The sequence below is a fragment of the Ctenopharyngodon idella genome, chromosome 14 (genome assembly GCF_019924925.1).
Source record: "Ctenopharyngodon idella isolate HZGC_01 chromosome 14, HZGC01, whole genome shotgun sequence".
NCBI classification, from domain to species: Eukaryota; Metazoa; Chordata; class Actinopteri; order Cypriniformes; family Xenocyprididae; genus Ctenopharyngodon; species Ctenopharyngodon idella.
The window spans coordinates 26073184-26087281 of NC_067233.1; the positions used below are offsets into that span (position 1 = coordinate 26073184).

A 14098-nucleotide genomic window follows, 5' to 3' on the forward strand; every position below is an offset into this window, starting at 1 on the left:
ACAATGGGTGTGTCTCAATCAGTTCCCTAGCTCCCAAGCTCGTGAATCAGTATATCGTGTACATGAATTTGGGCACTAGTAAGGACATTAAAGGACACTAGTTCACTACACATTAGGACACTGATGACTCCGGCGACATGACAACGCCCTCATTGTACTGGTGTTTATGAACAACAGCAGAGCTGATATCTTTCTGACATTACTTGTAATGTTATTTAAAGTACATTATGATAAATACTTTGCTTGTTACATATACGTGCAACATTTCAGCCCGTAAATAAATTGTAAATGTTAGCTAGATTGCATTCAAATTACCTGTCTTATGATGTATGTTTATGCTGAAATATAATAAAATAATGGTTTCTGTTTTAAAAACAGATATTGCGTGTCGTTATCAGTCGTTATGTGTAGTGAGTTGGCTCACGTGATTTAAGTTTCACGCTTCAGAACTTCCATTAAGGGAACATAGTGATCATCGATGCACCCTGGGTTTTGCGGTGCATTGTGGGGTTTTTTTTAGGGAGCTAATGATCCAGTGCACTGGAAGGATTCTGTGATTGAGACAGCCCTTAAAATGGCTGACTCCCTGATCAGTGACGTGACTGAACTAGGGAGCTGATTGAGACGCAACCAATGGCTGCATCCGAAATCCCATACTTCCCTACTATATAGTAGGCGAAAAAAGTATTTGACAAGAGTATTATGTCCAATTTCACAGTACTCATAAAAGAGTTGGCATAAAGTCCCCTGATGAACTACTGCTTCCAACAAGATTCTGAAGTGTGCATACGATGGACACTTTACTATCCCATGAGGCCACAGGAGAGGATTTGTAAATGGAAGTGAAGCAACGTAACTGACGCTGGTAGGTCACATGATAATGACAACATGGCAAAAATGTCCGGATTACATTCATACTACACACATTCGTAATTTTGTACTATATATCTACTTTTTTAGCTCTCACAAAGTAATTACTTACTAAAATAAGCACTTACTTATGAGAGTATGCGATTTCGGATGCAGCCTCAGTGATGTATGCAGGGAGCCATTTTGTTTTCAAGGCATAAAACAGGAAATGACATCACACTGTAGACCAACATGACTTTAAAATACCAGATATGTTGACCTTTTTATGACATGGCAAGGTTAGTTCAATGTAATTATGAAAATTGTTATATATATATAATATATATTTCTTGAGTTCTGAATGAATACAAATACACATTTCTCAGGAATTTAGGACTTGGGATCTCTGTCAAACAGTGTAAGTTGCTTGCTATCTCTAATTCTGTTGAATTTCTTGTCTTCAGGATGGCAGTAACTGTGATATTTTGTTGGAAACTATGGATACCATGGTACATTTGTGTGTGTGTGTGTGTGCTGTGCGTCCATGTGTCCACTCACCAGTGTCTCAGTGTGAGCGTCTCAACCCTCATCTCCTGTGTCTTTGAGATTAGACCCAGATGCTACACCTTCTGTTTCTCAGACCCAAGAAAGCATACCGCTGTTCCTCTTTCCATCCCGCTATCTCTCACTTTCTGTCTGCTTCTTCTTCTGCTATCTACTCTTCCTTCTTTTCCCTCACCCTCCGCATTTGAGTCAGTGAATGTTCTACTAGCTGTTCTTCTGCATTGAAACATACAATGCATGGCATTATCCATTGTATAGCGACGTCTTTGCTCTGCCTTCACACGTTAGCATGCTGACCCTGTCTCGCAGGAGGGAGAGCACATCTAAGTCTTTGATATATTTTTTTCATTTTCAAAGACAAATTGTTCCATTTCTTTGCCTCTCCACATTTCCCCGGAGCTTATCATCCTCCTCTGCCACACCATCCTTCTCGCTTTTTTCTTTTCAAGTGCTCTGACAGTTGACGGCCATTTTTTTCTCTCCTCTCCTTTTGAAATAGATTCCCTCTCAATGTACTTGCAGATAGTCCTTCCTCATTCTGCACACAAATCTTTGCTCTATCAATTATTTAAAAGAACTCATTCTGCCTCACTGAATCATAGCTATTCTCCGTATTACACTTTCATTATGAATTCAACATGCAAATACACATATCAGCATCAATGTCAGCTCTGCTCTGAAACCTAGTGACCTGCCTACCTAGACAGCATTTTAATTCCAGAAAAGGTAATTCCAAAATTCACTGCAACAAGTTGAGTTCATTCAAGTCCATCCAAATTCATCCAAGATGGCAATCAGGAGAAATGTTATATATAAGAGTGTTACAAAAGATTTGGATTTCTAATAAATGCTGTTATTTTGAACTTTCTAATTATCAAAGGATCCTGAAAAAATGTGTCAGTTTCCACAAAAATATTAAGCAGCGCAACTGTTTTCAACATTTCAAATTGATATGAGAGCTACAACAAAACAAGAATGCTTATAATGACTTCATAAGACAGAATTTACTGCATGTGTTGCTTGGTTTCTCATTGCCATTATACACCTTCATTGTTCATGCAATTCTCTCCCATAAATTCTTTAAAATCTCATTTTAAAATTAATACAATTTTGGAATGACATGAGCAAATTTGGGAACCATTCCTAAAGCATCAGAATTTTTGTGCCGAGATACACTACCATTCATTTTTTAAAGAAATTATTTAGCCAGAATGCATTAAATTGATTAAAAGTGACAGTAAATACATTGTATATTGTTTCAAAAAATTATATTTCAAATAAATGCTGTTCTCTTGAAATTCACTATTCATTAGAGAATAGTGAATTTCAATTAAAAAAAAAAAAAGTGTAATGGTTTCCACAAAAATCTTCAAGACTGATAATAATCAGAAATGTTTCTTGAGAAGGAAATTAGCATATTAGGATGATTTCTGAAGGATCATGTGACACTAAAGACTGGAGTAATGATGAAAATTCAGCTTTGATCACAGGAATAAATTACATTTATTCAAACACTGACTTTAAATTATAATAATATTTCATATTTCACAATATGAATATTTATAATAATATTTTTACTGTATTTTTGATCAAATAAATGTAGCCTTGTTGAGCAGAAGAGACTTCTTTCGAAAAAAATTTGTAAAAAAAAAAATTTAAACAATGTATATTTCATTCATTGCCAAAATGTATTGATAAAATACATTGATCGTTGCATTGTATTTTAATTATAATTTTAGTTTTAATTATAACTTGTTATTTTTAATTAAATAAATTAGAGTATTGGGGTGTTTTTTGTGCTTCATGTGAATAATGCTTTTTTCATCATGCTGTTTGATTGTTGATTTGCTGTTGATTTGTTTGAATAAAATTAAAAACACAGACAGAAGCAGGAATATTAGTCTGCTGTCACTTTAAGAGCTAATGCACTGATCCAATATACTGATACACATGCGTTTTCTTTCTCAGCTCTTTACGTTCACTTAAGGCATAACAGATTATGTTTATGAGGATACTTACCAAGACAGGCATTTTGACATCATTTAGTTTGAATATGTCTGTTCAAGCGCAAAAAGACGTGAAAGAGAACTCAATTCAGTATTCATGCGCTGTCTGAGATGTGGATTTCTGGGCACGCTTTGGATGTGTGCGTAAGAAACGGATTGATTTCCCTTACGGTCGACAAGCCACTGGCCCGTCATCTGTCCCGAGCATCGTTCATGTTTGTTCACGTTAATGTTCTCACAACATTGCATTGTTTGAATTCATAATAATGTTACTGCCGATTGACTCCGTTTCATATACTCGTCATCTCCATTATTTACTCTCATTTGGCTCTTGGCGAGTGTTATTTTAAGGCCCTGGTTTTTGCCTATGTAGAAAGGTATGTGTTTCCATTTCAAGAGCTATTGTATACTCACCTCAAGAAAAGCCATTTATGATTCCTTTACAGTCGTCTGTAATGAATAATTCATGTCAATAATTCATTGAAATGGCTACAGCGAGTGCAGCGTACTCTAAAACATGTAAAAGTTTGATTCTTTAGTTTGTAAATAGCTGGTAAACAAGTGACAATGTCGTTGACTTGTTGTTTTGCGATTTCGCTTCAAGTCAGAGGTCACATTGTTATCGTCAAGAGCTTTGGGCTGTTTAGAAAAGCCTGTGGATTTAGTTTTCTGCACTGTGGGTTTGCAATGAAGGCCTGTCTCTCTTTCTCTGTCTCAATGCCCTGTGGCCATGCTAACCCTCATCATTAGAGCTGACCCTGTTGGTAACCGTGTGACACTCAGGTAAACAGCTGAGTGAAGAGACTCGTGGGTAATGAGCTGAAGAGGTCGGGTAGGTGTGGCTGCTGAGCGTTAGCATGTTTGCAGTCAGGTTGACATCGGTTAGAGGGGGTTTATTAGAATATGTGAAAAAGTACCAGGGTGATTGTGTTTAAATTGTAGGTGACATGAATAGCTTTGACAGAAGGATTCAGCAGAGTCAACTGCACAGCACTGTTTTCCAGGTGGCATCAGAAAACCAACTATTCCCTGAGGAAAACTGAAATGTTTAAAGGTTTCTTTTGGAGACTTAATTGATTTTAAGATTGATTTTTCTTTCAACTATCAACATTGTCTGAGATGCTTTTCCAACACGTACTTCTGAGAAACATAAATAGACAGACATGATACAACATAAAAGTATAGAAAGTATAGAACTATAAAATTGATGTGGACAGAGTAGCTCAGATCATTTGGTCTTGGCAGTGTTATTTAAGTATCACTGGGATACTATTATAGTTTATTGTATTATTATTTTGAATTATAGTATTGTTTTTATTTTAGTATGTTCTGTTTACATTTTCATTTTAGTTAAAGTTTTAGTAGTTCTGTTGTGTTTTTATTAGTTTATTTTTATTTCAGTTTTAGTGTTTTAGTAGATCAAGTTATACTAAATGAAAAAGTTTTTTTGTATTTTGTTTTATTTCTGTTAGCATTTATTTAATTAACATATTTTTTTTATGGATTTAGTTTTTGTTTTAGTTAACTAAAATAATCCTGTGTGTTGGAAGAATTTGATGTGCAATGTTTGAGCTCATCCCAAAGCGAAATCATCAATTTCATTACTATCTCAATTGTTTCTCCTAGAGAGCATTGTGATTGAAATGGATATCAAATGAAGACATTGCTGAAGTCTCCTGCTCTTTATATGTTTTTCCTGAGGAAAAGACCTCAAACTGTACTCAGATATGTCAGGATACCAAAGTCTGCCATTGAAATTCAAAGTTTGCATATATCTTTTTTTGCTGGGTGTCATATTTGATACATCAGGCTTTTATGGCTCATATAATATGATATAAAGTAGACTATGGAGCTCATACTCGAGGTGGAAAAAACACCTGTTTTATTCAGCAAAAATATGCAATTTGGTGCTGTTGCTGATATTTATATGGCCCAAACATAAGTTGAAACAATGTAAATGAATGAGATCTTTCTAATAGTATAGCAGGCTTCTTGCTTAAAATGCATATAAATATCAGTTATCTGCCAATAATATCTTTGTAAGATGATATTTAAAATTTATGCTTAGTTTTATGATCAATACCCTAGTTTTTATTGTGGGGGACAATAATGCAATGCAATACAATGATGACTGAGAGATGTATACATTCTGCAAAAACCTGATGTGTCATATTTAATATATACATTTTAAAGGGATAGTTCACCCAAAAATGAAAATTATCCCATAATTTACTCACCCTCAAGCCATCCTAGGTGTATATGACTATATTCTTTTAGACAAACACAATCAGAGATATATTTAAAAATATCCTTAGTCCTTTTGACCTGACGCACAACATAATGATGAACGTGGAGGTGCAGAGGATAAAGCAAAACAAATCACCGGTCACAGATTATTAGTCTAAAACAATAATTTTTAAAGAGAAATGTCAGAGGATTTCGCTATATGAGAAGAGGAGCTTAAATTTGTTGCACAGTCCTATTTGTTTGAACCGCGAGAGGCGTCTAAACTTACGATACTCCTACATCCTGCATCATACATCGCGTCAGAGGATTACTCATTTGCTGCAAGTCGACTTGCGCATTCTGCACACGGTCATCTGCCGGAAGCTAGTTTTAAATATGGATATTTTTCTAACAAAAACACATCGCTTCACTTCAGAAGGCCTTCATTAACTCCCTGGAGTCAAATGGATTTTTTTTTTTTTAAGGATGGATACATTATTTTTGGCTTCAAAAAGCGACCCCCCCATTCACAACCATTATAAACCTTGGAGGACTAAGGATATTTTTAAATATATCTCAGATTGTGTTCGTCTGAAAGAAGATAGTCATATACACCTAGGATGTCTTGAGGGTGAGTAAATCATGGGAAAATTTTCATTTTTGGGTGAACTATGCCTTTAACGTGATTTTTCTAAAAAAAAAAAAAAAAAAAAAAAAAAAAACGATGTATGAATAATCAAGTAAACCTCAAAATCAAGTAAAGTTGAAAACCTTTTTTTTTAAAAAAATCTAATTTTGAAATATTACTAACAATATGAAAGTTATTCTTGTGTTTACTTGATAAACATCAGTAAAAAATTTCACAGCAAAAAGACATGTGGACCATGACCTGAAGGGGGATGCTTATAGAATTAGACTAAAAGGACTTTTAATTGCTAAAAAAGTATAAACTATCAATCAGACAACAGAAGTCATGTAGTAGATTGTGTACAACAGGTTTTTTAAGCAAAGTTTTAATGCATGTTGATCATTTAGAGGCCTTAGAAATTTGAGTATCATTTATGATACTGTAGGCTTTATAGGGTTAAGAGATTTCATTTATGATTTCTCTTTCTTAAGGGATCCATGATATCTCTTTTTCTATCATGCCTCCTCCTCTTTATAATCATTAGTTTCTGTCAGCAGGTGCAGTGACAGATATGACTTGTGGGTAGCACCAAGAATCTTAAACCAACAGCATCCTCATGCAGGATGTCCGGCCGTGATGGATGAGAGTGAACCCGGGTGGTTCTGTATCCTGATAAACCTGCTCTGCACTGAGCCTCCGGTGCTGCTTTATCTGGCCTAAACAAAGCCAAGATGCACACACACCAGTGCAGAAGGTCATCATGTCTATTAATGCTGTGTGCCTCTGAGCCATGGAGCAGACGGTATGGAATAGGAGGCGAGTGAGATGGACGGACAACAAGGAAAGTGGAGAGAGAGGTTAGAGATGGAGTAGTATTTGTTTGGCCCCTGTGCTGCCCTACGGCCCCAGGAGCCTCTGTATACTGCTGGGGTGAGATGAGGACAGCTGAGATTCAGCCTAACTGATATCTGCTACCAAGCTGCACTTACAAACGCACCCACATTTATGGTTAGGAATCCATTTAAAAAAAAAAAAACATGGCGTTAAAGACTTTTCAACTTTTCATTTTCATTAATACTTTTTGAGAATCACTTACTCTCACTTTGAAAAAAAAACGAACTATATTTAAATCTCTTAACAGAATGAAACCAACCTACATTAAATCTCTCAATAGAATGAAACCATTCAACATTTTAATCTCTTAGAAGAATGAAACTGACCAACATTTAAATCTCTTAATAGAACAAAACTGACCAATATTTAAATCTCTTAATAGAATGAAACCGTTCAACATTTAAATCTCTTAATAGAACAAAACTGACCAATATTTAAATCTCTTAATAGGACAAAAGCAACAAACATTTAAACCTCTTAATAAAATAGAAATATAAATCTCTGCAAACATATTGGTGGTATTTTGTGGTATTTTTATGCTTTAGTAAAATGACATACAGCACCTTTAAAGTAACTCCATCTGCATTTTTCCACCGATGCAGATAGAAGACAGTACAGACATACTCAGTAGTAGATTCAGTAACACCACAGTAAAGTAAGTAATGTTTTACATGAGCTGTGAGTTTGGAGTCTTAATTGTATGGGTTTAGAGAAGAGTGTGCACTGCTAAATAATACAAAGCAATATGTAGACAACACATCTTTAATGAATCGGGCTACGGTCACTGCAGTGTTCTGATGGTGTCTGAGCAGTCATAAAACAGGCTTGTGTTGCAGTGCTTTTGTCTGTAACCTGGAACTGCTTTTGAGCAAGAACTCTTAGTCCAGAACACAAGCACTGCCTTTTTTAAAATCTGGAATGGTTTCTATTGATGCTGCTTTAATTCTTAAAATGCTATTTTTCAGTTGAGAAGTGATTTTTATTAGGCCTGCTTTCAGTCTACAAGTGTTGTGAGTTTAAAACTCCACCTGTTATTCTTAAACTGCTGTGTGGAACTGGTTTCAGTCTGCAATTGTACTTTTATCATGTACAAGCTGCTGTTTTGTGCACTTAAGACTAGTGAGACGAGGATTAGCTCATTGTTTTCTCAGCCTTGTGTCGTTCCAACCCTTTGTGACTCGTGATTTTTTTGAGGAATATCTTGGTTTTGATGTAATAAATTGTTTTTGTGTGTGATTTTATTTTGTGTTTAGACAGTGAGGACTGGTAGCTTTCTTAAAAGCACTAAAATTATCATTGATGCAATCACTACAATTCAAGAACCAGAATTGTTACATTTCTTACTATTTCAATCCTTATATTACCGTTCAAAAGTTTGAGGTCAGTAAGGTTTTTTTTTTTTTTTTTTTTTTATAAAAGAAATGTGTACCTTTATTCAGCAAGGATGCATTAAATAGATCAAAAATAAGAGTAAAGACAGTTATAATGTTACAAAATATTTCAATTTCAAGTAAATGCTGTTTTTAGAAATTTCTATTCATCAAAGAATCCTGAAAATGTAAAAATGTATCACGGTTACCACAAAAGCATCAAAGGGATAGTTCACCTAAAAATGAAAATTTGCTGTTAATTTACTCACACTCAGGCCATCCGAGATGTAATTTTTTCTTCAGTAGAACAGTAAAGAAGATTTTGTAATATTAACTACCGTTAACATTATTTTGAGAGTAAAAAAAAAACATATACAAGCAAAACAAAATACCCGTGGCTCCTGACGATATATTGAGATCTTATGAAGTGAAATGATCGGTCTATGCAAGAAACTGAACATTATTTACAACATTTTTACCTCTAATCCACAGCCTGGGCAAACGGTCCTGAGCTTGTCCACGACAGTCTGAAGCACAAGTTTCCTTTCGCAGTACAACGTACGCGCAGGAGATCGCGCAAGCGAATGTAATCTTAATTTTTTTTTTATATAGGTTGCAGCATCCAGGATAAGCACAAGTAAGTACCACTTTGATGAGCAATACAACATAGGAGTCCTCCCTCTCTGTTGTAAACAAACATAGTGTCTGTCAGCTCACATGAGTTTCTCTCGCGCATACGTCATTATGCGACAGGAAGCTCGCCCTCCAGACTGCCATGAACGCATTTTGCCCAGGCTGTGGATTGCAGTTAATAATCTTGTGAATAATATTCAGTTTCTTGCACAGACCGTTCGTTTTGCTTCATAATACTGTACCTCAATGTATCGTCAGGAGCCATGGGAATTAATTTTGTTTTGCCTGTATATGTTTTTTTTTGTTTGTTTGTTTTGTCTCTCAAAGTGACGGTAGCCATTAACATGCATTATTTGAATCGCCAAGGAAAAATCTTCTTTACTGTTCTACTGAAGAAAAAATTACACCTATTGTACATCTTGGATAGCCTGAGGGTGAGTAAATTAACAGTATTTTTTGGGTGAACTATGCCTTTAAGTAGCACAACTGTTTTCAACATTGATTATAGTAAGAAATGTTTCTTGAGCAGCAAATCAGCATATTAGAATAATTTCTGAAGGATCATGTGACACTGAAGACTGGAGTAATGATGCTGAAAATTCAGCTTTTGAAAATATATTAAAATACAAATCATCTATTTTAAATTATAATAATATTTCACAATACAACTGTTTTTACTGTATTTTTGATCAAATAAATGCAGCCTGGGTGAGCATTAGAGACTTCTTTCAAAAACACTAGAAGATCTTACCACCCCCAAACTTATGAACAGTAGTGTACACACACACACACACACACACACATAAATGATGTGTCTATGAATAATCTAATGTAAATGCATACTCAGCACCTGTGAGGCAATCTCATAAACACTCATTCCTGACCTCACCACCTACTTATTTTTATTTCCCTTACTCTGTGATATGTGTGTGTGCGCATGTGTAATAATGTGAGTGTAGCGTTCGCGTGGTGGTGGGGTTTAATGGTTCATCTCTTGTTAATGGATGTTCATATAAACCCTCCTCAGTCGGGACAATACAAGCCCCTTGACTGAAATTAGACCGTCATAACCCTCTCAGAGTGCTGACTGGACGGAATGTCCAGATCTCAGAGATGTGCCAGAGAATGAGCTGTACATCCATCAAAAACAGCACCTGCAGCTGCGGGAGGAATCGGGCTACAGGCACTGCAGTGTTCTGACACTGTCTGAGCAGTAATAAAACTTCTGTCGCAGTGCTTCTGTCTAACTGCTTGCAGTGTGGCACTTCAGTCTGGAACTGTTTTAAACGAGAACTCTTAGTCTGGAAGTTTCAATGAAGAAATGATTTAATTTAGTCTAGCACTGCTTTTAAATCAGTACAAAGAATCAGGAACATGCAACAAAGGGGGCGAGGCCATGTTGGGCTGCTTTAGAGAAGAGGAGGAGTTGATATAGTAGAGTGTTATTACCATAAGGTCATTTTACGCCGGACTGCTTCACAAGAAGGGTCAATTCAATGCTGGATTTGCACAAAAGATTAAGAGGATGGCAAATGCTAGTCGATGAGTTGAATCAACTCCACAGCAACTACATAATTTTATCCACTAACCATTCAGAAACGCCCAGTTGCATTCTAAAAGTTGTAACTTCCTGACACACAAAAATGGCATGTTTTACACCCAAATAGGGGCAAATTTGATAAGCTATAATAAATGATCTGTGGGTTATTTTGAGCTGAAACTTCACAGACACATTCTGGGGACACCAGAGACTCATATTACGTCTTGTGAAAAGGGACATAAAAGGGCATAATTTTTATTCAAGTTAATGTTTATTTAATTTCAAGTAACAAAAATGTGTTTTTATGGTTTTAGTTCACTATAATACAATTTTACCTGTTAGATCAGCTTATAGTATTGAATTGTTTTGTCACAGCATGTTCACTGTGGCCAAACTGCTTATCTGCTTGGTTGTTAGTTAGAACAACTTCACCTTTTCCCCTTTTCAAAACTGACTCCTAATCTTTCTTTAAAGTACTTTAAATGTTTTCCCTGCTCTACCATCCGTGATGATCTTGTAATGATATCTCTGGGTAGCACAAGTCTCTCTCTTGGAGCCGAGAGTGGGATCTGATCACCCTCAGCACTAGTTAAAGGTTTGAGCAATTGACTCTCCTCTGCAGGGTTTGAGTCTCAAATGCATTAAACTCCATTTGCAAATCATTTGGCAAACTGTGTTTACCCACCACAGCAACAATAAGTGGATAAAGAAAATGTTACACTACAGACACTGGGTCTTTTGTGGGCAAGAAAATGCTTGAATTGAATTGCGTGCAGTGCAAGAGGAACAAAAACCCTGATGCAGCTCATCCAATTGATTGGATTGTTACAATTGTGAATACAACAGCAAATTCACTGCCAGTCAATCAGTGTAAGAGGGTATTGTGCGCCCAATTATCACAAACAAAACACCATCCGAGCCCTTAGCGACAGAAAACATCCAGCAGAACCTTGTAAATCCTAAAATGTGCTGTGATTTCATCTTTTGGCAGGAGTACACCATCGACGTATTCTTCAGGCAGAGCTGGAAGGATGAACGACTGAAGTTCGAGGGACCAATGAACATTCTGCGTTTGAACAACCTGATGGCCAGTAAGATCTGGACTCCAGACACATTCTTTCACAACGGGAAGAAATCTGTCGCACACAACATGACCATGCCCAACAAACTGCTGCGTATCCAAGATGACGGCACCCTGCTGTACACCATGAGGTAAGCAAGGTTCTATTTGTACTAATGTAATGGTGATGGGAAAAAAAATATGAGATGGGAAGAAAAATTATATGGCAGTGATTTTGCGTTCTCTCGCAAATGTTTTATGTTCCCCCGAGAAACTTTGTGTTCGCTCACAAAACTTTTGAGTTTTGTGGGGAATGCAAATGTTTTGCGAGTCAATGGAAAAGTTTTGAAATATATTTTTTCCTTCCATCTCATATTGTTTCAGCTACCATGTCCCTTTAAGGGCTCTGTACTAATGTACTAATTTGCTAATTTACTAATTTTAGATGTAGTGAATTTAAAGACAGCACTCTACACTCTTTTAGATGGTGTGTTAAATGAACTTACTTGTAGATCAGCTTATAGTGTTGAAGTGTTTTGTAGTTCCGCCCACTGTTAAACCTTATTGGTGCAAAATTCCAACTATGCCAATCAACTCTGTTCTGATTGGCTGCGAGTGTGTCACGTCACAGCAGTTTCATGTTCACTGTGGTCAAACTGCTTGTAACTGGAAACTTGTTGGTTGTTAGTTAAGGTCCTTGCACACTGAGTCCGAAGTTTTTTATATGCGTTTTTTCGTATTCGTCACCCTAAAAATTCGTCAAACACAGAAACCTTGCACACTGAGTCTGATGTGTATTAATTAATACGTTGTGAAAAAATTCGCAAAACAATTCAAAATGGAGTCTTCAAGCAGTGAGGATGATTCTGTTGTCCTCTCTCTTCTTAATAAGACAAAAAGAAAGAGGAAATATTGGGTCCATCCAATCCTGAGATTGTGTAGAGAGGAAGGAGAGTTCCACCTCCTTATCAAAGAGCTGGGGGATTATCCCGAGCGATTCAAAGTTTACTTCAGGATGTCAGCTGCTCGGTTTGATGTTTAGCTAACTTGAGCACAATACTGTACACTCTTTGTTTTGAAATCAGTACCTACCATCCTGTTTTCCAAGCTGTTCCACAATCATCTGCCACAATCTGTCTCTATATTCTGTCTTTTTGTATTCCGCACTTTGTTTGTCATACAGTGATTTGTGCTGCGAGACGAAGTGGATCAACTTATCAGACGCCATTCTGGATTTTGGCGTTTGCTTTAACGTGCAAAAATTTCAGACAAGAATTTCGGACTCAGTGTGCGAGGACCTTTAGAACTCCTAAGTAATGTACTAATTTGCTAATTTATTAATTTTTCTGAAAAAAGGCTTTTTTTGTGTTATTTATTGAATCAAAAATAGATGTAGTGAATTTAAAGACAGCGCTCCACACAAACGTTGTGTAAAATGATTTAAATTAATAATAAAGAAAGGTCTGCACACAAAAATAATGCTTTAAAATGTTTAATGCTCTAGAATGGATTGTGATCAAATTTGCAGCAGTATTTTTGTGTGAAACCCTTTATTTACCCTCTAAATAGGTTTACTTAAAGTAAACTTAAAGCTTTTAACTTTTTAAAATTTGTTTTTGATTTAATAAAACTTACTCAGACAGATTCATGATGTGAACAGAACATATGACTGTCAGTTTCACAGACGAGGCTTAAGCCTAATCCCAGACTAAAATGCATGTTTGAGCTGTTTTAACTGAAAGCAACTTGCACTGACATATCTTAAAATACACTATATTGCCAAAAGTTTTGGGACGCCTGCCTTTACGTGCACATGAACTTTAATGACATCCCATTCTTAATCCGTAGGGTTTAATATGGAGTTGGCCCACCCTTTGCAGCTATAACAGCTTCAACTCTTCTGGGAAGGCTTTCCACAAGGTTTAGGAGTGTGTTTATGGGAATTTTTGACCATTCTTCTAGAAGCGCATTTGTGAGATCAGGCAGTGATGTCGGCGAGAAGGCCTGGCTCACAGTCTCCGCTCTAATTCATCCCAAAGGTGTTCTATCGGGTTGAGGTCAGGACTCTGTGCAGGCCAGTCAAGTTCCTCCACACCAAACTTGCTGTTGGAACAGGAAGGGGCCATCCTCAAACTGTTCCCACAAAGTTGGGAGCATGAAATTGTCCAAAATGTCTTGGTATGCTGAAACATTAAGAGTTCCTTTCACTGGAACTAAGGCGCCAAGCCCAACCCCTGAAAAACAACCCCACACCATAATCCCCCCTCCACCAAACTTTACACTTGGCACAATGCAGTCAGGCAAGCACCATTCTCCTGGCAACCGCCA

At 36.6% G+C, this 14098-nt stretch overlaps 1 protein-coding gene across 4 annotated transcripts in view; it reads left to right on the plus strand.

Moving 5' to 3' along the window:
- LOC127494528 (gamma-aminobutyric acid receptor subunit alpha-2) overlaps positions 1 to 14098 on the plus strand; it is an 86868-nt gene that overhangs the window by 28624 nt on the left and 44146 nt on the right. For all 4 annotated transcript variants that reach the window (XM_051860487.1, XM_051860485.1, XM_051860486.1 and 1 more), the window contains one exon: positions 11702 to 11922. In XM_051860487.1, coding sequence (XP_051716447.1) covers positions 11702 to 11922 — 221 coding nt within the window. The remainder of the gene's footprint in view (positions 1 to 11701; positions 11923 to 14098) is intronic.